Raw genomic sequence first — 25,905 nt, forward strand, 5'->3', positions numbered from 1 at the left:
GGGCCATAATACCCAAATGTTGAAACACTTGAAAGTGATGCAGCATAGCTGTAAAAAGCTGACTAGAAAATATCTCCTGAACATCTTTATGTAAAAAAGAAATATATTTTACCTCAAAAGTTCCTCAGTAGCCACGTAATATTGTAAAGGACTTCTAAGCAGCAAATCAGTATGTCTGTTCCGGAACAGCTAAGAGAGTGAGCTTTCGTGCACACTCATCTTATTTCCCTATTCAGTTTAAGGAAGTTTACAATGAAATCTCATGAGAATTAAGTCAAATCTCATGAGATCACAGTAAAAGAGTTCATGACCTCAGCACTGCTGATGCTGATTGGCTGCTGTTCATTTCTTACTTACTCTGCTGAGCTGAGGGAATTGTGAGGTAAAATATCTTCCTTTTTTACATAGAGATGCTCAGGTGATTTTTTTCCTATCAGCTTTTTACAGTTATACTGCATCAGTTTCAAGTGATTTAGCATATGAGTATTATGTCCCTTTAAACCCAATTTTTTTCTTTCAGGATTTAGAAAGAGCATGCGATTTTAAACAACTTTCTGATTTACTTCCATTATCTAATTTGTTTAATTCTCTTGATATATCATAAATAAAGCATATCTAAATAGGCTCAGTACCTCCTGATTGGTTGCTGCACATAGGCGCTGCGTGTGATTGGCTCACCTATGTGTATTGCTATTTCTTCAACAAAAGATATCTAAATAATTAAACAAATTAGATAATAGAAGTTAATTGGAATGTTGTTGAAAAGTATATTCTCTACCTGGATCATGAAATAAAACTTTTGGGTTTCATGTCCCTTTAAATTATGTGTGCCCTTAAAATACCCTAGTATATTTTACCCACGAGATCACGTGTCTGTCCAGGTTACAGACTAAAGAAACTATTGTGACATCATAGACGAGTTAAGAAGCACTCAGCTGACACAAGAGGCGGAGCTTTATTTACGTCATATTGGGGCGTGACTAAACGCTGCTTTGTGACGTAAAGCTGTCTGAATAGTCTGTTCCATTGGCACAGTAGGCGGAGCACTGTTTACCATTGTGACGTTCTAATGAAGGCGGGGCTTGTTACGTCACACAGTGGGCGATACTGAGTGCGGTATCGTTATTTCCGGGTTACTTTCGTGCTAGTCTCGGTTTTTATATATACATTTTGTGCGGACGGTGGACATTTATCGGAGTGTTTTTTCTATTCCTGAAGCAAAAAAAAAATAAAAAAAAATGAACAGACTATTCGGCAAATCGAAGCCTAAAGTGCCGCCACCCAACCTCACTGACTGTATCGGGAGTGTAAGTGACATAGCGAGAGGGAAGGGATAATACAGCCAGACACAATGACAGCTTGCTTTAAATAGGGTTTATTTTTCCAGGCCGGATCGCACACTATATAGCAAGAGCTTCCGTTAACTTGTTTAGCTTTCTCAGATGTTTTAATAATTCTCTAGCACTTTTCTCTGTGGTTCCTTTCTGTGATATTTATTAGTACTTACCTACTGTACCAGACACCGTTTACAGTAAATTGGGGACGTTGTGGAGTAACTGCTCTACATATCAGGGGGTATCATTTTTCACTAACTTTTCTTATTTAAATCCCTTTCCCTCTTAATTACATCTCTTCTTCGCCCTGGTTATGCAGATTTCATTGCCAATTTATTGTTTGGTGAATGGTCTCGCTTTATTTAAGGGATAGTCTACTTGAACATTTTTATTGTTTAAAAATACAATCCCTTTATAGCCCATTCCCTAGTTTTGCTTGACCAACATGATTATATAAATAGATTACCTTGTATCTAAGCCGCTGCTGACTGCCTCCTTATCTCATTTTTTTTGACTGACATACATTTTAGCCAATCAATGCTGACTCACAAATAACTCCATGTGAGTGAGCACAATGTTATCTATGTGACACAAATAAACTACAACTGTCAGTCAAAATGCACTGAGATAAGGGGCTGCCTTTAGGGGCATATAAATTAGCATATGAATTTATCTAAGTTTAGCTTTTTAACAAAGAATACCAAAAGAACAAACCATATTTGATGATAAAAGTAAATTGGAAAGTTGTTTAAAATTGCATGCTCTAACTGAATTATAAAAGTTTAATTTTGACTAGATTGTCCCTTGTTTAGGATGCTTAGCGCCCTTCAGAATTACCAATGTTAGAAATTAGTCTGGTATTAGCATTGTTATTTATGTTGCTCTGAAAACCTTTCCAATTGGAATAGGTTACTGAGGTAAAAGATGCTATAAAATATAACATTTTGAAAAAACTGTATATCCTCTTCACACCCTAAGATTTCACGTGCACGTATGATTAAACACCCTGTAGTTGCAGGCATCTTGTATTACCTGTTTTAGGTAATGTTATTACTGCTTCCTGTTTTAGTGGCTGGGTCTTATGACTGCTGAAATAGTAGTAGCTCCTCCTCGCCTATATGTTATGTATTTTCTACTTTGCCTTTTGCTTTGTTAATGTATTGAAGGCCATCTATCTTGATAAAATGGCTAATTGTGAACTTGGCTAGATCCGTTTAGATTTACTGTATATATAGTATGGAAATTTACAGCTGACCTACCCCCAAAGCTAGAGCTTATTGTAATGTGATTTGTAAACTCTACTGATGAATTTACAAATCACATGAATTAAAGCCGTTTTAATTAATTGATAGAATGCGTGTGATATGCATTGTTATGCTTTTAGCATTCAGAGACCAAATTACATTATGATGTGACTGATTTTCTTGGTAAAGTGATCCAAATATCAATAGTCAGTTATAGATATAAAAAAGGGCAATTTGAAGTCTACTTATCTATAGATAGATCAATCCAAGTATCCGTAGTAGATGGTATATAGGGGTCAGTAATAATTCTTTATGTAAAGGTTTACTGTTTCATCTATACATTGTCTGGGCTTGACACATCTCACAAACCAGGAATCCCTGCATTATTTCATGATTACTACCACCATGATATTGATATACTCATTACGTCTCACTTTAGTGTTTGTGGTCGAATCGCAGTATTTATGTTTACATATAGTAAGTTAATGTGTACCAGATCAGAACAATACTGTAGTGAAGTAAAAAGCACAGAGGAAATGTAATAGTAAAGGACAGCAAACACTCTGTAATTACAAGACATTTCTGTTGTGTTGCTATAGAATAACATAAGACCAAGCTAACATCTCAGATTAACCACATTCCATGCCATCCTAACAGTGCTAGGCTTTAATGCTGTTAGGATAGCATGGAACGTCCTACTGTATATGGCGTCCTGCTGCCTCCTCCTTTCTGGGAATGAAAAATCGGACCGGGGTGGGCATTCCTAGAAGTGTAGGCAGTCCCCCATGAGCTGATGCCGGCCTTGAAATCACGTGATTGCATTGACGATCGCGTGATTTCCTTTTTCATGTAAATGTTTACATCAGAACTTTTTTTTCCCAATGTTAAACAATTGCCCTGGCATGAAGGGGTTACATTTGTTTTCCTTTGGTAGATAGAGACAAAAAAGATAATCTTGTCAGAATTTGCAACAAACAATATTAAAGAGGAAAAAAAGAAATTGTTTCTTTAATGATTCATTACATACAATTCTAATTCTATTATCAAATTTTCTATGTTTTCTTGTTATCCTTTTTCAAAAAGCAGGAAAGTTAGCTGAGTAGACTGCACGTGTCGGCAGTACTATTTCCTGTCATGTAGTGCTCCAGACGTGCACTCTATCTATTTAGATATCTCTTCCACAAAGAATAACATGAGTACTGTACAAAGTAGCTCATAAAAGTACATTGGAAAGTTGTTTAAAATTGCATACTCTCTCTGAATTGTAATCAAATATGGCAACATTAACAGTTTCTTCTCTACTTAGGTTGACGGCAGAGCAGAGTCAATAGACAAGAAAATCTCACGGCTTGATGCAGAACTGGTTAAGTATAAGGATCAAATGAAAAAGATGCGAGAAGGACCATCTAAGGTATGAAGTCATTTCAAGTTTGTAACTTAAATGAAAATAGCTTAGTTTGACAAAAGCGTTGTAATAAGTTATTCATCAGTTATCCAAGGTAATAATGGAAATGGTTCTTAAGATTATCCTTCACACAGTATGCAGTCATTATTGTTTTTCTTTATAAAAGGGCCATTCAAAATATATTATAGTGTGTGTGTGTGTGGGGGGGGGGTCCTGCATAGTCCTGCTTTTTAGTAAACAAACCTTTTTTTTTTTTTTTTTTTGTCATTTTAGAGTTGTGAAAGTTGTTCTCATCAGCCAGGGAGCTTTAATAAAAATCACTCAACTGATACTACTGTAATAGGTTCAGTTTAAACTACTGTTAGTATTTTTTTTAGTACAATGCCATTTTAAAGGGACAGTCTACACTAAAATTGTCATTGTTTAAAAAGATAGATAACGCCTTTACTACCCATTCCCCAGCTTTGCACAACCAACATTGTTATATTAATAAACTTTAACATTTAAACCTCAAAATTTCTGCCTGTTTCTAAGCCACTACAGACGGCATCTTATCACATGCTTTTTTATTTGCTTTTCACAACAGGAGACGGCTAGTTCATGTGGGCCATATAGATAACATTGTGTTCACACCCAAGGAGTTATTTAAGAGTTAGCACAACACAGTACTAAATGCAAGTCAATAGATAATAAATAAAGTCATGAGATCAGGGGCCAGTCTGCAGAGGCTTAGATACAAGGTAATCACAGAGTTAAAAAGTATATTAATATAACTGTGTTGGTTATGCAAAACTGGGGATTGGGTAATAAAGTGATTATCTATATCTTTTAAAACAATAACAATTCTATTGTAGACTGTCCCTCTTAGTATACTTAAAGTGATGGTAAATCCTAGTGTTTCAAAAAATGCTAGGATTTATCTGTGCATTACATAAACGGACCTTCATTCATGAAGGTTAACTAAACGTATGCTAACGTACCTTAATTTTTGTTAATCCATTATTACTACTGTAAATCCATCCGTCCGCCCACACAAAAACTAGCCATAGGGCACCGCAGCACAACTATTGGGAGCATCACCTTATTGAAAAAAATGAGTTTTACCACAGGCGGCCAGAGGGACTTAGAATAGTAATAATAAGGAACAAAATAAAGATACGTTTAGTTAACCTCCATGAATGAAAGTCCCGTTTACACTAGGATTTGCCATCACTTTAAAATTACTTTATATAATAATTCCCGGTGCCTGTTGTATAATATATTTTTTTCAAGTGTTTGAAACTTCCTATTGCATTTTAACTTTTATGTTTAGTCCAATCAATAGTGGCACAATTTCCTTATCAAGCAAATTTCTCTCCCTTTCTCTTTGCTCTCACTCTCTCTTGCATAAAAAGGGTTAAAGGAATCGTGAACACCTTGTAATTACAAGACATTTCTGTTGTCTTGCTATAAAATAAACATATTTAAAACAATTTAACATTCTATTTACTGCAATTATTTTTCAATAGCCAAACTCCAACCACCATTTGCCTTATTTGGAGGAGCCAATCTGGGCTTTAGTCTGCGGACAGCAAAACTATCCACTTGTGTAAAGTTAGTAAAAATGTAGTTGTTTCGCAGTTGTCATCAGTTAAACTAAATTAGTGACAGATATGTAGCAGGGTTATTGCTTTGAGAAATCAGCAGGGTGCATTTCAAGGTTTGAGAGTTAGAAATGGCTCTTTTTTTTAGAGCTAAATCACATAAAAAGGAAGCAAAAAATAGTGAAAATATATTGCAAAGTTGTTCATTATGCATAACTAAATATTTTATATAAAAACATTTCAAGGTATACTGTTCCTTAAAGGGACATAATACTCATATGCTAAATCACTTGAAACTGATGCAGTATAACTGTAAAAAGCTGACAGGAAAATATCACCTGAGCATCTCTATGTAAAAAAGGAAGATATTTTACCTCACAATTTCCTCAGCTCAGCAGAGTAAGTTCTGTGCAAAAAGTTATACTTCAGCTGCAGGTATAAAAAAATGAAGAAATGAACAGCAGCCAATCAGCAGTGCTGAGGTCATGAACTCTTTTACTGTGATCTCATGAGATTTGACTTAACTCTCATGAGATTTCATTGTAAACTTCCCTAAACTGAATAGGGAAATAACATGAGTGCATCCCTTCAACTGTCCCGGGACAGACATACTAATATGCTGCTTAGAAATTTTTTACAATGGGATTTGGCTACTGAGGAATTTTTGAGGTAAAATATCTTCCTTTTTTATATAGAGATGTTCAGGTGATATTTTCTAGTCAGCTTTTTACAGTTATACTGCATCAGTTTCAAGGGTTTCAACATTTGGGTATTATGGCCCTTTAAAGTAAAAGCTTTTTAAAGAGACGGCCAATATTAATCTATAGCTTGCAGCAACCATAAATATCCCCTTCAAAAGTTTTAAAATCTTATTATTAAATCTTATTTTTACCCGCCGAAGTTTTGCTTTTGATCCCATCTGCCCTTTGGACACTTTTTTTTTTTTTTTTTTTTTTTAATAAGCGGGGAACAGTTCTGCCAATCCTATGCCGACCACTTAACCCAGGCTTTAGTCTAGCGGCACGCACACATAAAGACTGAGCTACAACCGCGTGAAAAAGATTTGAGGTGGGCAGTTACCTTCTTTCTACTCGCTGATTATTTAATAAAAAAAAAGGCCACTAGACTTTCCCTTAACATTACAATTGTCACCTCTTTAAAGGGACAGCACACTGTAAAATTGTTTTTATATTAATCTATTTTCAATGACTTGTGATACCAGTATAAAATATTTGAGAAGTTGCATTTTCAGGTTTATTTTTGTATATTAATTAGCTGGTTTTGAGTTTAAACCACAGCCTATTACAATGAGTTGAGCTTGCAGGTAATTTCAGATCTCATTATGTTATCACTTTGTGTACACTCACTTGCTTCTTTATCTTATCTTTATCTGGAAAACCAAAGCTCAATATTTAGAAAAAACAATGGAAAATTATAATTTTATTACTTAAAGGGACACTGAACCCAAATTCTTTCTTTTGTGATTCAGATAGAGCATGCAACTTTCTAATTTACTCCTATTATCAATTTTTCTTTGTTCTCTTGCTATCTTTATTTGAAAAAGGGCATCTAAGCTATTTTTTGGTTCAGACTCTGGACAGCACTTTTTTTTTCTTGGTGGATGAATTTATCCACCAATGAGCAAGGACAACCCAGGTTGTTCACCAAAAATTGGCCGGTATCTAAACTTAGATTCTTGCATTTCAAATAAAGATACCAAGAGAATAAAGAAAATTTGATAATAGGAGTAAATTAGAAAGTTACTTAAAATGTCAGGCTCTATCGGAATCACGAAAGAAAAAAAAAATTGGGTTCAGTGTCCCTTTAACTATTCTGCACCCCACTGGCAGTGTCATTTCTTCTGTTGGCTGTGTATACTAAGGCTAATCAATAGCCTAGTCTCCAGTATACAAACTTTCAGTATAGGTGGGGAATACCACAGGCTAAATCGGCTATTTCAAATGCCAAAATAGGGGTAAAGAAGCTACTTGTAAACAATTTAATAACCCCAGAAGGTAAATGGATAATTGGTAACAATTTAAAGGTGAAAAATGTTTTGGGTGAACTGTCCCTTTTAATATCCAGTTATTCAAACTGACACATCATCTTATGACTATCTCGCAAGCTTGTCAGGTGACTGCTGAAGACATACCTTTTTGCTTAGTAAGTGGGCGTGGACTGGTGGCTGTCAGGTTTATTTGTATTTATTGGAAAAAAAGCTTCATGTTTAGTTCAAATGAGCCATTTTTAAAAATGTATTATTTTTTAATAATGTTCTTTATAACTATCAGATGGTGTTTAGTTAATCCATTTTTTGCAAATCGACCTTATGTTTTGAGCATTTTCCTGGAGTTTCGTAAGATGTTGAATGCTTATATAATATCATTATCAAAAAATATTTCTATACATAGGCTTTACAAAATGTGTTTAGGTTTTGTTTTACAGGAAAACATGTTTCATTATACTTTCTAGTCTAAAGAATTTACTATAAGTGTTTTGCTGCTAAATACGTTATTTATTGTTGAACATGCAATATATTTCAGTACTGTATTGCAGGTGAATGTTTTATTTTGTTTCTTTGACTTGCAGTACTCAAATACTAACTTATCTATCTTTATGTTGGTTCTGTTACGGATTGTGTTCAAATTCTCTTGTATGTACTGTATATATGTATAATGTGCTAATGGTTTACCAGTAAAATACCTGTAATTCTTTTTTTTTTTTATCTTTGGCCTCAATAAAAAACAGAAAAAAGTTTTTCATATAAAATCACAATAAATAAAAATGCTTGGTCTGTGAAAAAACAAAAATATTTAACGGAACTGATGCTCATTAACTTAAAGAAATTAGACATCATTGTTGCTTTGTTTACTAATTTTTATGTTAAGAATAGCACAGTTAGTCACAGATCATAACACATGTTTATTAGTTGATTCATTCAGAGGAAATGAGAGCGCTAAGTCTGATGGCCATTGCTAGTTTTTTTGGTTTTTTTTATAATTGCTATGATATCCTCAGTCACGTACAGGTATCATTTTCTTTAAAATAAAAAACTAAAAATAAAGACCTCCTTGTTGTATGTATGAATGAATATGAGCATTATTACACTGATAAAACAGTTCCCAGCTCTTTAGAGTCAGAGACACTGACTGCTATGAGGTCTAAAAAATATTTATTGGAAGGAAGGAACCCTTTGGAGACCACCTTCCAGTAAACCTAGAATTGATCACAAATCTCACACCCCAACCAGAAAGGCTAGCATTTGTACAGACCATTTATCTGCCTTCCAAATATCTTTTGAACTGAATCACTTTAAATATGTGGCACTTTGCCATCATCAGCAAATGAGCCTTTGAGAATAATGAAACCCAGATAAAGAAACACAAAAAAGTGTCCTAGAACAGACAGAGCATCAAACTGAAAGTGAGGAATTTCCACTGGAAAGAAGAAAGATTTTAAAAAAATAATGAAAAGTTTGACTTTAAACTTTACCCCTGTTCTTGATCACCCTTTACACAATACTATCTATCTCACAAATGTATAAATGTGTTCTCTTTAAAATATAAAAGATTTAATACTACTTTAAGAAGTTTCACAGGTTTGTTTATGAGATGAATGGACATGGAGGCTTTATGTGGTGTGGGGGAGGAGCTGTAGAACCAGTGATCTTGTATATTTAAAAAAAAAAAAAATTGTGCATCACAGCTTACAAGTATCTTCTCAAGGGGGCTAGTGCTATTGGTGCATAGGCTAATACAAATTTAGTGTTTGTATAAGACAAGATACAAATGTTTATTATGGTGATAATCTAACCAAGTCAGAAAGAAAGACTCTTAAATTAAAAAGAGCAATACTATTATAGACAAGCTTTCTAATAAAATAATATATTATCATAGAAGAATTCCACTTCAGACAAACCTCTTGGCTACTGAGATTCTTTTGTATGTTGGGACCAGTTGAAATGTTTTAGAGTTATAAAATAATTACCATGTGTACAATATAACCAAAACTAGCCTGATAAACTCCAAATAGAAAATGAAAAGGGGAGGGCTGTATGTAAATGTGGGGGTCACACTCCCCCAGGCTTGCGGAAAGAGCTAGTTCTGCTTTTGCCTGGCCAAGTGATCCAACTAATCAGCTTGTCAGGGCTTTGGATGTATTCTTTATTATTTAATGTTATGTGGTTTCATAATTTTTAAATGTCTTGCCCAGTAAAGGTCTAATTCCTCAAACCTTATAAAATGTTCTAAGGATATTATATATTTTAAAATTACTAAATTATAGATTGTTCTAGTTGTCTAGGGTTTTTGATAACCTAATTGAAGTCTTTGTTCTTCAGCATATGATTTTACTTCTGGGGCCATGGAAATACAAATGACTACTCCTTTATTTACTTTTTTCTGTTCCATCTAGAATATGGTGAAACAGAAGGCCATGCGTGTGCTGAAGCAGAAAAGAATGTAAGTAGTCAGTTCTTACAGACCTCTGGTGAAGGCAACTAACAGAAACAATGTTATTATTATATGTTATTGTTAATTTGATTTGCAGTGTTCTCTGGTAACCAAGCTAGAAAAACAAACCGGTAACATTATTTTAAACTCTTTGGGTGCCAGAGAATGCTTCAGTAGTTAATTAAGAGACTTAAGTTAATTTGGACAAATCCCATTCACTTGTATTGTTCCATTTCAGGTATGAGCAGCAGAGAGATAATCTAAACCAACAATCTTTTAACATGGAACAGGCAAATTATACCATTCAGACACTAAAAGACACAAAAACAACGGTATACCACCCTTATCCTTGTATATACATGCGTTACTATTTATTTATGTGGATATTTCATTTTCATTTTTGCTCTACAATTTAAGGTGGAAGCCATGAAAATAGGTGCAAAAGAAATGAAGAAAGCATACAAGCAAGTCAAAATCGACCAAATAGAGGTAAGATGGAAACAGGTTACTAAAATAACAACTGGCATTCACTGCAGTATAAAGCTGACAGAAGGAGCTTGGTTATATTGGGTAGCAAGCTGATAACCTCTGGTATCGCACTGAACAACAGAGGGCTAGGTTACAAGTCAAGTGCAGTTTGGGCACTGCATTATTTTGCAATTGACCCCATGCAATTAATATATGAAATATTGTGCTTTACACACCAAAACTAAAACCGTCATGATAAATACCATTTATTTGCAATAGCAGTGCAAAACATGCAAGCGTTATGTAAGCACTATGTATTTACTTACACACGACTTGCATTTTAGTATTTACAACAGTGCTTAACTATATGATTTCAGGCCCTCTGTAGGGGACTTTTGATTATGCCGTTGTGATGTTTCACTAAGGTCCCACTGAAAGTTTGAATGTTGACATTTGTACTGCATATTTTATCTTTCACTTGACATACTACAGCTAATGCTATTTTGGTTACTAATATTTTACTACAATTGGTACTTGTTAACCCCTTCCTGCCGGGATTTATTTGTCTACATCGGAACAAAGTTAGGATGGCATGGAACGTCCTAACTGCAGGAAGGGGGTTAAAGGACCATTATTTACAGTAGAAATGCATTATCACCAAATGCATAATAAAAAGACAATGCAATAGCAATTACTCTGAATTTCAAACGGTAGATTTTTTTTTATTTCCTTACAAATCTCATTTTCTTTTTTATGACACAATGACTCCACGGATCATCTTAAATACTAATGGGATATTCACCTCCTGGTCAGCAGGATGAGGCAAAGAGCACCACAGCCGAGCTGTTAAATAGTTCCTCCCTTCCCTCCCCCTCCAGTCATTCTCTTTGCCTACATTAGTGATAGGAAGAGGTAAAGTGAGGTGTTAGAAAAGATTCTCCAATCAAGAGTTTATTATTTTTAAAGTAGTGCCAGAGAGTGCTGCTTTGTTCTAGAGTGTAGCCGTAGTCCATATCAGTCTCTACAGTAGAGCTTTTGGTGGCTTTGGAGCAATGGGAACTTGTGGGACATAATTCTCACTGCGCCTCCCATACATTTATGCTGCCCTAACCCTGATGGCCTAAGCAAGATTACTCAGGCTTTATCTTTCTCCACAGGGCTATGGGAGGGAGAGGACCTCCTAAACCTGCTGAGCTGCCCTGTTGTCGGGCAGAATACAAAGGTAAGTCCTGACTTTTTTATTCTGGGTCTGAAGCAACAAGGAAAGGATTCAGGACAGAGAAAGTATAGCACTTTTCTGGGACATATTTCTTTATATATTTTCTATATATATTTATTCTATAACAGCATGGTAATGGCAGGCACTGGGGCTCAGGAGTGTGGCTTTCTGTGGGCATTTGTACTGAACAGATTCAATAGGGCTCAGGAAATATGCCCATTATACAGTGAAGGCTAATCTGAGTGATGTACACTTTTCATATACCTTTCATTATGAATGATGTTAATTTTAATATGTAATGCTCCCTTATAGCTTTAATTCGGTATTTCCTTTTGCCAAAGAAGGGGTCAGTTATCTCCCGGTAGTCTGTATCTAATATAAATATGGCGACCGGGAGAGCGTGTATATTACGCCCACGAAGGGCAGGGTTATGTTTGGCGCCGTTTTTCTCAGAGGCGCAATTGCAATATCTATATGCTTAGGTGTGTGTGTTATTACGCCCATGAGGGGCGGAGCTTGAGGCCGACTTAGGCTGCACTTGCTTTGTCGTAATATAGAGTGGTTTTCCTTTGCTAACGCAGTACTCTTTACCTCTGTGAGTCTGGATAGCACTACAACTGCGCTCCGGATCTGTTTTGGCAATGAAGTTCTAAGGGTGAATGAGCATTAGGGCACCTCAGCAAGATTTCTCTGAGGTTAAGTCAGTGCTCAATATTTGTGTGCTAACGTATTTTTCTCTGCACAAAGATAAAAAAGTTTAAGCACAAAAAGATGAGTTTCTTTTGGAATTAAAGAGACAATAACGTTTTTTATGTGTTAAATTAAAAAAAAATAATAATTCTCTCTATAAGGCTTTTTGCTGTTTGGGAGTCTCTTGACTACGGTCAATTTATGCCACAATTTCTTCTATAGTGTCCCACAAATTATTATGGCCCACATGCAGTGCTCTGCGCATCCTCTAATACTCCACTTGGAGTTACTTTGCATTTCATACATTTTATAGGTTTTCCCACAAGGTAGAAAACATTATTTGAGGATTTATTTTCAATCAGTGGTGGAGGTTGATAAAATGAACTATTTTGGGTGATTAGCAGCGCTTTACGAGTACACATTACATGCATACATATTGGTAATGACTGATTAATTATGAGGATGATTGATTCGGTGTTTTCTATCACTGAATACCTTTTCATTGCTGCCTGAATGGAAGATACTTTGGGATTATCTGGGAGAAATTTCAGAGAATCAGATGGTATAATATCTTTATTTGATCCTGAGGTTGTTTTCTTTCAGTTTTTTTTAGCGTGAACTCCTCCATTTGTTTCCTTAGGAGGTTTTGGCTATCTTGGGCTACCGCCGTAGTCTATCCTAGTGCGTCCAGCAAGTTATAAGGAACCGGTGATGTAGTTCAGTTGGTAACTGCCCTGACTACAAAAGCTTGTTTTAAAATCCAAGGGTCACAGGTTCATATCCGGGAGGGTTGATGCAGCCCTTCGGCCTTTGATATCAATAAACTGTGTTCCATTTATTTGGACAGCATTCACTATATTTAAAAACATGTTTCCCATAGCCGACTCAGCTATTGTGATGTCCTGTGTTTGACAGGATTATTTAGAAGTGTTAAATATAGCACTTGTAGCTCTTTAAATGTCCAAACAGGAAACCAAAACTTACAAAAACCCGTAAGAACAATGAGTCATTTAATAGAAGGATGTTTACTCTTATCTAGATCATAAAAGACTTGCTAGTTGATCCAGATTAAAGTGTTAATAAAGCAAGTAAGGTAATAGCTACTTCAATTTCGGCACCAGGTTTAAGTAGTACCAATTCCTACTAGGATGGCTCTTTATATCATCAACTTCTGTGTTTCAGCCGTCTTCACGCACTCACCCATTCACACATAAAATATATAAGTCCATACACATATTTTCCTTAAGAGTGTAAGCAGATATCATTAATGTCCCACAAGTGGTTAAGATAGCGGTCCTTGCTTTAAATATGACTCTTAGAGATACGGTAAGTATTGGTATAACTAGGTTTACCTTAATGGTATGATAGCTGGGTGGTCCGGGGCTTAGATCAGCAGGAGAGGAGCGTACCCGTCTGACCCGATGCAGCGGCGTGAGTGCGACTTCTGGATTCGCTGTGAAGTAGATCCAGTGGCTCTTTGATACGGAGAGTTAGAAACGGCAGTTTTTGGTAAAGACAAGAGTTGTGATAAATTGAGATACGATGAAAGATTACAATAAGGTAAACAACAAATTGTTAATCCAAATGGTATAGCAAAGATAAACTCCAGACTTCCTTTTAACAACCAAGTTTAAATAGCATACAATACGGTCAGAAATCTCCTTTGCTAGAGAACTTCAATTTTCAGGCAAAGCTAGATTGTACTACTCCTCTATATATAGGTAGCTGGGCGGGGATATACCTTAAAGGTATATCACAGCTATGGAGGCTGGGCACACATTCCCTAGGGTGGAAGTAGTAGTTGCCATCTTAGCTAAGAGAACTACTATACCCTTAGAGGATAGTTGGGCTATCAAAGGTCCTATGGACAAAGATTAGAATGGGGATGTACACCAGGACTTAAAATGGCAACCAGCTGTGTACCTTGCTACTGTCACTAGTGTGATGGCATATTGCTTGCGTTGTCTGATGCTAATAAATCAGAAACTCCCCTGGATGAAATCCAGAATAGGACTAAAGCTTTTGAAGTTGTCCAATTCCTTTATTTCAGATTCTTCCCGTCAAGCTATCAAAATGGGAGCATCCAGCTCACAGAGCCATTATGGTTGGAGCCTTGTTCTACGGATGTGTGCTCTAAGTCTAAGCTTCTAGTGATTTCTTACAAGGGGAGGACCTTGTTGGGATCTAGCTTGACGGGAATATTCTCTTTTGAAGTTAAAAGAAATAAAAAAAAAAAAAAAAAAAAAAGGAAAACAAAAAACAAATAACCTGCTGTTGAATCAAACACAGCATGAAGGTCATGCCACCGATCCGGGACCGGATCTTGTAGGGGCAGACTTTCCTTCTTCGCTCGGGCTTGGGTTCAAGATGTTCAGGATTCCTGGGCAATAGATTATAGTACCCCAGGGATACAAGTTAGATGTCAAAAGTTTTCCTCCCACAGGCAGGTTTCTGCTTTCAAGATTATCTGAAGATCAGACAACAAGGAGAGGCGTTCTTACACTGTGTAGGAGACCTCTCAGACCTGGGAGTGATTGTTCTAGTTCCATTACAGGTACAGGGTCTGGGCTTTTTTTACCTATTGTTTTGTGGTTCACAAAAAAATTGGGAACTTTCAGACCACTTTTTAGATCTCAGGAGTCTAAACAAATTTCTTGGTGTACCGTTCTTCCAGATGGAGACTATTCGTTCCATTCTGCTCCTGATCCAAGAGGGTCTATTTATGACACCAATGGATTTTAAGGACGTGTACCTTCATGTGTCATTCACAAGAATCGCCTCAAGTTATAAGTTTTGCCTTTCTGGACAAATGCTTACAGTTCGTGGCTCTTCCTTTCGGTCTTGCCTCAGCTCTCACCAGAGACTTTGGGATCGCAGTGTTTCGGTTACGGGTCATTGCAGTGGCGCCATATTTCGACGACATTTTAGTCCAGGCGCCGTCCTTACAGTAAGCAAGTTTTCACTTGGTTAAGGTGTTATTCTTCCCGCGATCTCACAGGTGGAAGGTAAATTTGGAAAGGAGTTCCTTAGTCACAAGCACAAGGTTATCTTTCTTGGGAACCATAATAGATTCCATGTCACTGAAGATTTTTCTGACAGAGGTCAGGAAATCAAAAATTATCAACTCTTATCTAGTCTTTCAGTCCATTCCTAGGCTTTCAGTGCTCAGTGCATGGAGGTAATCGGGCTGATGGTGGCGGCAATGGACATTATCCCTTTTGCTCGGTTCCACCTCAGACTTCTGCAGTTAAGCATGTGCGGGAAATGGATCAGAGATTATACAGGTTTGTCTCTTCGAATACTACTGGAGCAGGAGACAAGGGATCTCTTCTTTGGTAGTTGTTTCTGGATTCTCTCCCAGGGAACCTGCTTTCGCAGCCAATCTTGGGTTAGTGTGTTAACAGACACCAGCCTTCTAGGGGAGCAGTCTGGAGCTTCCTAAGGGTTCAATGGGTTTTGTACTCATCCAGAATCTGTTCTTCCTATAATCATTCTGGAGCTGAGAGCGCTCTACAATGTTTTTCTGACCTGGCCTCAGTTAGCCTCGGTCCAGTTTATCAGGTTCCAGTCGGGCAAAATAACTTCAGTGGGAGGAACGAGGAGTTCCTTAGCGATAACGGAGGTATCCGAAATAATTCAGTGGGCGGAGACCCATTTTTGTTACCTGTCGATGATTCACATACCAGGTGTGGACTACTGGGAAGTCGGATTTCCTGAGCAGACAGACCTTTTCATCCGTGGGAGTGGGAACTCCATCCGGAAGTGTTCTCCAGTTATTTTCTCCGTTTGGTTTTTCCTCTTCTGACCATTGCTTGAGTCAAGCAGGAGAGGGCATCGGCGATTCTCATAGCACCGGCTTAGCCTAGCAGGATTTAGTTTACAGGTCTGGTGGACATGTTATCTCTGCCATGTTGGAGACTTCTGTTTAGGAGGAACCTTCTTGTTCAAGGGCCCCTCCTTCACCCACATCTGGTTTCTGAAAAGCTGACTGCTTGGAGATTGATCGCTTCATATTATCTAAGCAGGGTTTTTTTCTGGCTCGGTCATTGAGACCATGATTCAGGCTCATAAGCCTGTAACTAGAAAGAATGATCATGTGCTATGGCGTAAATCTCTTTTATTGGGGTGAATCCATGGGTTACTCATAAAGGAGTAGAGTTAGGATTCCTAGACTTTGTCCTTTCTCCAAGAGGGTTTGGAGAAAAGTTTATCGACAAGTTTCCTAAAGGGTCAAATCTCTACCTTTTTATCTTTTTGTTACGCAGATGTCCCAGATGTACAATAATTGTCTCAGGCCTTGGTAAGGATCTGGCCTGTGTTTAAACCAGTTACTCCTTCCATGGAGTCTGAATTTAGCTTCTAAAGTTTTTTTCAAGGGGTTCAGTTTGAGCCCTTGCTTTCCTTAGAGATTGCGTTATCTTGGAAAGTCTTATTTTTTGTTGCTAATTTGTCTGCTCGGAGAGTGTCAGAGCTCTCAGCATTACAGTATGAGTCTCCTTATCTTATTTTACGTTCATATAAGGTAGTTCTATGTACTAAATTAGGGTTTCTTCTTAAGGTTGTTTCTGATCGGAACATTAATCAGGAGATTGTTGTTCCTCTTGTGTCCTAATCTTTTTTTTCTCCGAAGGACACACACTGCACACTTTGGACGTGGTCTGTGCCTTAAAGTTTTACCTGCAGACGTCTAAGGACTGTTGTCAGTCTTTTTCTTATTTGTGTTTTTTTCAGGAAAACGCAAGGGACAGAGAGCTACAGCTACTACTCCTTTTTTTGGTTGAAGAGTATCGTACGCTTTGCATATGAGACTGCTGGACAGCAGCCTCCCATGAGAGTTGCAGCTCTTTCCACGAGGGCTGTTGCTCCCTCATGGGCATTCAACAATAAAGCTTCTGTGGAATAGATTTGCAAGGCCGCAACTTGGTCATCTCTTCACACTTTTTCAAAGTTCTACAAATTTGACACTTTTGTCTTGGCTGAGGCTACTTTTGGGAGAAAGGGTTCTTCAAGCAGTGGTGCCTTTCGTTTAGGTTCCCTGTCTTGTCCCTCCCGTATCATCTGTGTACTCTAGCTTGGGTATTGAATCCCATTAGTAATTAACCTCTTAAGGACATATGACGGAATTTTTCCGTCATAAAACAATTGAGCAAACTGAAAGCTGCGTCCTTAAAGGGTTAAGATGATCCGTGGACTCATCGTGCTATAAAAAAGAAAATTTATGCTTACCTGATAAATTTATTTATTTTTTGACACGATGAGTCCACGGCCCGCCCTGTTCCTGTAAGACAGGTTGTGGGTTATGTAAACTTCAGACACCTCTACACCTTGGCTTTTCCGTTCTCTTCCTAACTTCGGTCAAATGACTGGAGGGGGAGGGAAGGGTTGGAGCTATTTAACAGCTCTGCTGTGGGGCTCTTTGCCTCCTCCTGCTGACCAGGAGGTGAATATCCCATTAGTAATTAAGATGATCAGTGGACTTATTGTGTCAAAAAAGAAATAAATTTATCAGGTAAGCATACATTTTCTTTAACTTCTGTTTCCGTTCCCCCATGCATCACGTGACAACATATACGTATAACCTATGAATTCTCTGTAGCAACTAGGCATGGGCATTCAGATGCTTCCTTATAATCTGAATATGGAAGACGGTGGTCGCTGGTGGCTTTCAGCTCTTTTTGGAGAAGGATTCCTTATTGTGAAAGTGCAACACACTAAGACCTGTAGAAATCCAGATCTTCGTGTTTTGCACTTTCACAAGAAGGAATCCAGCTCCAAAAGAAAATAATTATTTTTACTTCCAACAATCAGTCTTTATTAGTAGTTCCTCTCTACAAATTTGAAGCTAAAGTTTAATAATATCCTAAGGGGGACTCCGGTTAAAGAATAGTTCAGTACATTAATCTGATGTTCTCTAACACAATAAATGCAATACGAGTGTAGAACACTCAAAATAATTCAAGTACTGTTGCTCCCGAGATTAACTTACCTATTCCGATGTCTCCCTATTACGGTCCCGGCTTATCTCCTTAACCATTTCCAGTCTGTTTTTACCAAATATATTTGGAAAGATCGTCATGCGAGACTGTCTCTAACTCAAATACAAAAGACTAAAAGATGTGGGGGCATCTCTGCACCCAACGTCACCTTTTACTATAAAGCATCCATGCTTTCACTTATTACAGCTTGGGGGGTCCGGGATTGCACCTCCCGCTGGTTCCAAATAGAACAGAGTTCCTTGCCAGCTGGAGTTGAACTAGCTGACCGCCCTCTGCCTACCCGTCGGAAGACTTTCCTAAAGACCTGCAATTTGAGTATCTCCAATTAGTCTCACTCCTCCTGTCCTGGGGATTCCATAAATCAAATACACAAGTTCTTACTATGTGGGAGAGGAGGTGGTTGATGGGCAGATATCTGCAGGGTACGCTGTTGTTCCATTATAAGCTGCTACTTGGCTCTTTACACTTCACTAAGACGCAACCTACCAGGGACTGGGCGAGGGATTTGGGGGTGGCGTCTCCTGAGGGGGCTTGGCAGCGTGCTCTTCAAGACGTCATTGCAGCGGTTCGTTGCTCAAACGTATTCAAATTATATATTAAAATTCTACTTAGGTGGTACTGGGTCCCGACCAGGTTGCACAGAATGTATTCCTCCCGTCCGGTGGAATGCTGGAGGGGCTGTGATCAGAGAGGCACACACTTACATATCTGGTGGGAATGCCCCAGGCTGAGATCTTTTTGGACTCAGGTGACAGATTTGCTAAGACAGTTGAGAATGATTGCCTGACGGGAGAAATGGCACTTTTCCATCTTGGTTTAGAGGACCTTCCAAAACCAACGCGTACACTTTGCGTTACCATTCTTCTAGTGGCTAAACTAGTCCTAGCGAGACAATGGGCGAAATATGCTCCCTTGACACTGACACCTGTGCTGGAAACCCTTGACTATATCCAGAAAATGGAGGAATACTCACTCAGAGTCGAAGGACACTATAACCTCTACTGTTCGATCTGGTATTTGTGGGATGACTATAAAAAAGACAGATGACTTGAACAGAGTGCTCAGACCTCTTGATGACTAGGCGGACTGGGACCAACCTGGGCGAGTTTTGCTCATCCCTTTTACATATTTAGTAGACCACTAACTTCCTTCGCTCCCCTGGAGCATGGCTCTTGGATTCCAATCCTTGCTTTCTCTTAACCCGCTTCCCCATTTTTCCTAGCCCTTCCTCTTTTCTTCCCATCTCCCCCTTCTTTTTTTTTTTTTTGTGTGCCCCACCCTGTCCGATATACTTGTTTACAATTATATAATATATTTACGTTTTTTTGTTAACAAGCTTAGGCTAAGCTTATTATCTTATTGATTTTCTCAACATATAATGAGGACTTTCTGAACTCTTGGAAGATGTCTTCAGTTTGAACTAGTTATCAGATCCCATGAGTGGATCTCTAGTATATTGAGGACGCCAGAGTGTTCAAGCATCTTTAAAAAAGGGGTAAACAACTAGAAAAACTAATTGTATGAGGAATACAATAGGATTCACAGCAGAGATTACCACAAATTATATATCATATGAACTCCAAATAATGGATTCAGATAAAGATTACACTATATATTTAAAGAGTTCCATAACATTCATACCTTTAAGTCTTAATGCAACTAGGAACCAACATTCACACAGTAGTAGCGGAGAGAGAATTTAAAAACGCTTAAACCCAGTCATCAATAACTGTTTTTGTGCTTATAAATATATAGATCAGCATGGGCCCACTTGTAAATATCTAAAGTAAGCTAAGCCCTTACAATCCGAGGGCTGATTAACTTTTAACTATTAGTCTTAAGTAGGCACCATGAATGACCAACTATTAGCAAGAAATTTCTAGTTTTGACAAAGGTAAGCAGGTTAAAAATGGCAGACAGGAGAGACAACGCTGCTCCTGCTGGACCCCTGACGCACGTTTCACAGAACGCTTCCTCAGAGGAAGAAATTTCTTGCTAATAGTTTGTCATTCATGGTGCCTACTTAAGACTAATAGTTAAAAGTTAATCAGCCCTCGGATTGTAAGGGCTTAGCTTACTTTAGATATTTACAAGTGGGCCCATGCTGATCTATATATTTATAAGCACAAAAACAGTTATTCATGACTGGGTTTAATTGTTTTAAATTTTCTCTCCACTACTACTGTGTGAATGTTGGTTCCTAGTTGCATTAATAAAGACTTAAAGGTATGAATGTTATGGAACTTTTTAAATATATAGTGTAATCTTTATCTGAATCCATTATTTGGAGTTCATATGATATATAATTTGTGGTAATCTCTGCTGTGAATCCTATTGTATTCCTCATACAATTAGTTTTTCTAGTTGTTTAGTTCTGTTTTCTGAGATCCCACATCAGATACTGATCCCATTTGGTAATATTCAATATAACATATATACACCAAATATATGTATTGTAATACAAATAAGGGGACTATATCTGTTATTACTTAACTCCAACTATCCCCCCACTACCTCAATTCTAAAATCTTAAAAAAGGGGCATTGATGAAGGACAACACTTTGCCGTAATTAACACCTTACTTTATGATGTATAACTGTATTGGACTATTGATCTGTATTGCTGCTATGGAGATGTTACCCTTCACTCTTTGATTGTTGTACCTGTTTGTTTGCCTCAATAAAAATATATATTTTTAAAAAATAATTCAAGTAAGAAATCAAAGTTTTACATTGTGTTCCTGCATACTACGGTACAGATAATTTTGTGTCATGCACTTTTTGTAAATATCTGTGTAATATTTTATAGTTGCACAAAAATCAGCCCTCAGTAGGTATTAGGTATAATAGCCATTTTTTATTATTTATTAATAATAGTAAGAATAGTAATAAATGTTTGAATAATTGATAGATATGCTTGCTTTAGTTTTTATTACGTTGCCTGCCTTTGCTTTAAAGTTAGAAAAATCAGAAGATACAAATTGTGTTCTTGTACGTGCAGGATTTGCAAGATCAGTTAGAAGATATGATGGAAGATGCAAATGAAATCCAGGAAGCAATGAGCCGCAGTTATGGAACACCAGAAATTGATGAAGATGACCTTGAGGCTGGTAAGTTAAGACAATAAAAAGTGTTGGTTCAAAGAGCTGACTGACATTTTTACATCATTCTATAAAAGCTGAACAAAAACTGACAGCAATCGTTAAGGTTACCAACGACCTACTTACAGCAAAATCAAAAGGCCACTTCTCTCTGCTTATCCTCCTTGATCTGTCCGCAGCCTTTGATACTGTTGATCACCCTCTTTTGCTCCAAACCCTCCAATCCTTCGGCATTTGTGACACAGCCCTCTCATGGTTTTCTTCCTACCTGTCAAACCGTACTTTAGTGTAGCCTCCTCTGCCCCGTCACCACTTTCTGTTGGGGTACCGCAAGGCTCTGTCCTCGGTCCTTTTCTCTTTGCAATCTACACATCATCATTAGATTCCCTTATAAAGTCCCACAGGTTCCAATATCATTTGTATGCTGATGACACCCAAATCTTCTTCTCTGCACCAGACCTATCTCCTTCCTTGCAAACCCGTGTCACTGTCTTTCTCACATCTCTTCCTGGATGTCCTCCCACTACCTCAAGCTAAATATCTCCAAAACTGAGCTCCTTATTTTCCCTCCTTCCAGAATCTCCACCCCCAATCTCTCTGTCGACAACTCCATCATTACCCCTACCCTGCTTGCCTGATGTCTTGGGGTCACACTTGACGCAGATCTTTCTTTCACTCCTCACATTCAGTCCTTGGCTAAATCCTGCCACTTCCACCTTAAAAACATCTCTAAAATTAGACATTTCCTTACACACGATTTTAATCCACTCTCTCATCCTTTCCCGCCTCGATTACTGCAACTCTGTCCTCTCTGGTCTTCCCAGCTGCCGCCTAACTCCTTTTACAATCCATAATGAATGCCTCTGCCAGGCTCATCTTCCTTACACAACGCTCTTCGTCTGTTTCACCTCTCTGCCAATCCCTTCACTGGCTTCTTCTTGCCTCCAGGGTTAAACTCAAAATTCTCACTCTGCAATACAAAGCCCTCAACTGCACTGCTCCCCTTTATCTCAGACCTTGTCTCAAGATACTCTCCCTCCTGTCACCTTCACTCTGCTCATGACCTCCTACTCTTCTCTTTTCTTGTTACCTCCTCACACTCCTGCTTACAGGACTTCTCCAGACTGGCTCCCATCTTGTGGAACTCTCCCCTAGTTCTGAAAACTTCAAGCGCTCCCTAAATACTCTACTGTTCAGGGATGCATACAACCTACACGAACCTTTCTTTATACCGTTTCCTCTCCTCCATTGCTATCCCCTTGAACCCCCTTAACATGTAAGCCTAAGAGCCATATTGTTTGTAGATCACCTTTTTTAGAGCTGACTACAACATTGCGACTCTTGGCAGGGCCCTCTACCCGTCTGATCCCTATAAATGTTTCCTTGTATTCCGCCCATGTTTATAGCGCTGCGGAATCTGTTGGCACTCAACAAATAACCGATAATAATAATAATTGTTCTTTAAATTTATATGCATAATAATATATAATTAGAAGCTTCATTTTCATGCTGTAGATTGTTTTGGCAGTGTTCGATTTTGACAGTGTAAACAAAGCAAAAGTGTATAAATAGCTATGTGCTTGTACTGGATTCACGTAATGTCCGAAAAGCTTGTTTATAAAACATTCTTTGTGGGTTTTTTTTTTAAAAGATTGATTTATTTTTTAAAAACCAACTTATTTAAGGAAAATAGGTGATTTATGTCAGAGCGCCAAGTATATATATCTTTAAATTCCGTCACTGAGGAGACATTAAAGGGACACTGTACCCAAAAAGTTTCTTTCGTGATTCAGATTGAGCATGACATTTTAAGCAACTTTCTAATTTACTCCTATTATCAAATTTTCTTCAATCTCTTGGTATCTTTATTTGAAATGCAAGAATCTTAGTTTAGATGCCGGCCCATTTTTGGTGAACAACCTGGGTTGTCATTGCTGATTGGTGGATAAATTCATCCACCAATAAAAAAGTGCTGTCCAGAGTTCTGAAGCAAAAAAAGCTTAGATGCCTTCTTTTTCAAATAATGATAGCAAGAGAACGAAGAAAAATTGATAATAGGAGTAAATTAGAAAGTTGCTTAAAATTGCATGCTCTATCTGAATCACAAAAGAAAAAATTTGGGTACAGTGTCCCTTTTAAGTGGTGATCAAATACATTGTGTAAACCTGTTTCATTGAAATCAATAGCTTGTTAGGACAAAAGCTTTTAAATTTGTGTCTACAGTCTAAACCCATATTTCCTTATTCCATAGAGCTTGATGCGCTAGGAGATGAACTTTTGTTGGATGAGGACAGCTCCTATTTGGACGAAGCAGCTTCAGCTCCAGCAATCCCAGAAGGAGTTCCCAGCGACTCAAAAAACAAGGTATGGTTATTGGCCCCCACCCACCCTGTAATTATAAGAGAATCCATGGAAATCGACCCATACAGACACTCTTACATACACTTTCTCATTCTCAGTCAGATGGTGTATGCTTTTAAAGCAAATTCACTAAAGCAGGAGAGATTTCTCCACGTATTGGTGAATATGGCACATAGTGCAATGTAAGAATTTGATTGAATGGTCTCAGTGAAGATTTACCTGCAAACACACCCATAGGACTCCATTAAGCTGTGGATGCTGCTTGGCCCCTATGCAAGCCTGCAAACCTCAGAGATGGCAGAATTAAAATACCCACAACTTGTTTGGGTAATTGACAGTCATACTCTTGTGTGACTGGTTGTGTGAAAGCAGGTTGCCATGGTTGCACAAACATTTGCTTGTGTGATAGTAAATACTGTGGTCGCTGCTTAGCTGGGAACCTTGTCTAAATTCTACTTTGTAATTGGAGCCCATAGTGTGTTATTCAGTGACAAATTAATATGCATTGTCTCTTAAAGGGACATAATACTCATATGCTAAATCACTTGAAACTGAAGCAGTATAACTGTAAAAAGCTGACAGGAAAATATCACCTGAGCATCTCTATCTAAAAAAGGAAGATATTTTACCTCACAATTTCCTCAGCTCAGCAGAGTAAGTTCTGTGTAAAAAGTTATACTCAGCTGCAGGTAAAAAAAAAATGAAGAAATGAACAGCAGCCAATCAGCATCGGCAGTGCTGAGGTCATGAACTCTCTTACTGTGATCTCATGAGATTTCATTGTAAACTTCCTTACACTGAATACGGAAATAAGATGAGTTCACGTAAGCTCGCTCCTTCCGCTGTCCCGGGGCAGACATAGTGATTTGCTGCTTAGAATGTCCTTTACAATGGGATGTGGCTACTAAGAAACTTTTGAGGTAAAATATCTTTCTTTTTTACATAGAGATGTTCAGGTGATATTTTCTAGTCAGCGTTTTACAGCTATACTGCATTACTTTCAAGTGTTTAAACATTTGGGTATCATGGCCCTTTAAGTTAATCACAGATGAACATAGTGTCTAGTGCCATAAAGACATGAAGTCATGTCTCTTGTGAGTAAATACATATGTACATAATGTCAAACATGTTTACTCCCATGAACAGTGGTGTATTGATTTGTTTTACAGATCTGTACTTTACTTAACCATGAATCAGTGTTATTGTGTACCTCTACTCGTGTACCAAGCACTATGGAATTATAAACTATGTAGTCCCAAAAGTCAGATATTTATAGACCTGAACAGATATGCAACATATGACATAAAGTAAATCTTTGAACTGTTTAACAATACTCATTTATTGTTTGTTTTTCTTTTGCACAGGATGGCGTTCTGGTGGATGAATTTGGGCTACCACAAATCCCTGCTACATAAAGCTAGTCCCTTGTAGAAATAGTCAGAATCCACAAATTTAAGTTTTTTTTTTTTTTTGCTTTAAACTTATTTTACACAGTTACATTCATGTAACCTAAAAGATCAAAAAACCCTTGGACTTAATGCTTCAAACATTGATCACTACATCCTGTCCTGTGGGGAAAAAAAAGACTTATTAACATACTGGGAGCAGCAGCATTCAGTACTCCAGGATGGTTACAGTATACGCACCATTGCAGGAATTGGTTACCATCAGTACATGTATGCATAAACTTCTACACATGTACAGACTCCTGTAGTGCCTTAATGATTTCGTCCTCTTGCACACAACACATCTAAAAACTGTAACCTTCACAGCAGTGAGGAGGTGGATATTGGAAGATTTCTGCAGGTGCTTTCCAGTATAAATACTTTTGTAATTAAAATGCTACAATAATATAAGATACAAAACGTTGTATTCCCCAACCTGTAATATACTGATTTCCTTAAGTCATAAACTAAAATACCCAGAGTTCGTGCTAATGGTGTTACATATTTTTGCATCATGCCTCTTCATTTGATAAACCAGTTTTTAAAAACGAATTAATCACTTGTAACTTCTTCGGTTACTGTTAATAAATAAAAACAATTGCTCTTGAA

At 37.6% G+C, this 25,905-nt stretch overlaps 1 protein-coding gene across 1 annotated transcript; it reads left to right on the top strand.

Moving 5' to 3' along the window:
- The first annotated feature begins 1,085 nt into the window (after positions 1–1,085).
- CHMP5 (charged multivesicular body protein 5) lies at positions 1,086–25,905 on the top strand. Its single transcript, XM_053714589.1, has 8 exons — positions 1,086–1,307; positions 3,885–3,989; positions 9,980–10,026; positions 10,256–10,349; positions 10,435–10,506; positions 21,391–21,499; positions 23,742–23,854; positions 25,216–25,905. The coding sequence occupies exons 1-8, from the start codon at positions 1,239–1,241 to the stop codon at positions 25,264–25,266; spliced, it is 660 nt and encodes a 219-aa protein (XP_053570564.1). The 5' UTR covers positions 1,086–1,238; the 3' UTR covers positions 25,267–25,905.

This window comes from Bombina bombina, chromosome 5 (genome assembly GCF_027579735.1).
Source record: "Bombina bombina isolate aBomBom1 chromosome 5, aBomBom1.pri, whole genome shotgun sequence".
NCBI lineage: Eukaryota > Metazoa > Chordata > Amphibia > Anura > Bombinatoridae > Bombina > Bombina bombina.

Excerpts from the sequence above, each read along its gene's own strand:
- CHMP5 (XM_053714589.1), top strand. The coding sequence starts at position 1,239 with ATGAACAGACTATTCGGCAAATCGAAGCCTAAAGTGCCGCCACCCAAC. Across the intron at positions 10,350-10,434 it reads TAAAAGACACAAAAACAACG|GTGGAAGCCATGAAAATAGG; the intron begins GTATACCACCCT and ends CTACAATTTAAG. Across the intron at positions 21,500-23,741 it reads TGAAGATGACCTTGAGGCTG|AGCTTGATGCGCTAGGAGAT; the intron begins GTAAGTTAAGAC and ends CTTATTCCATAG.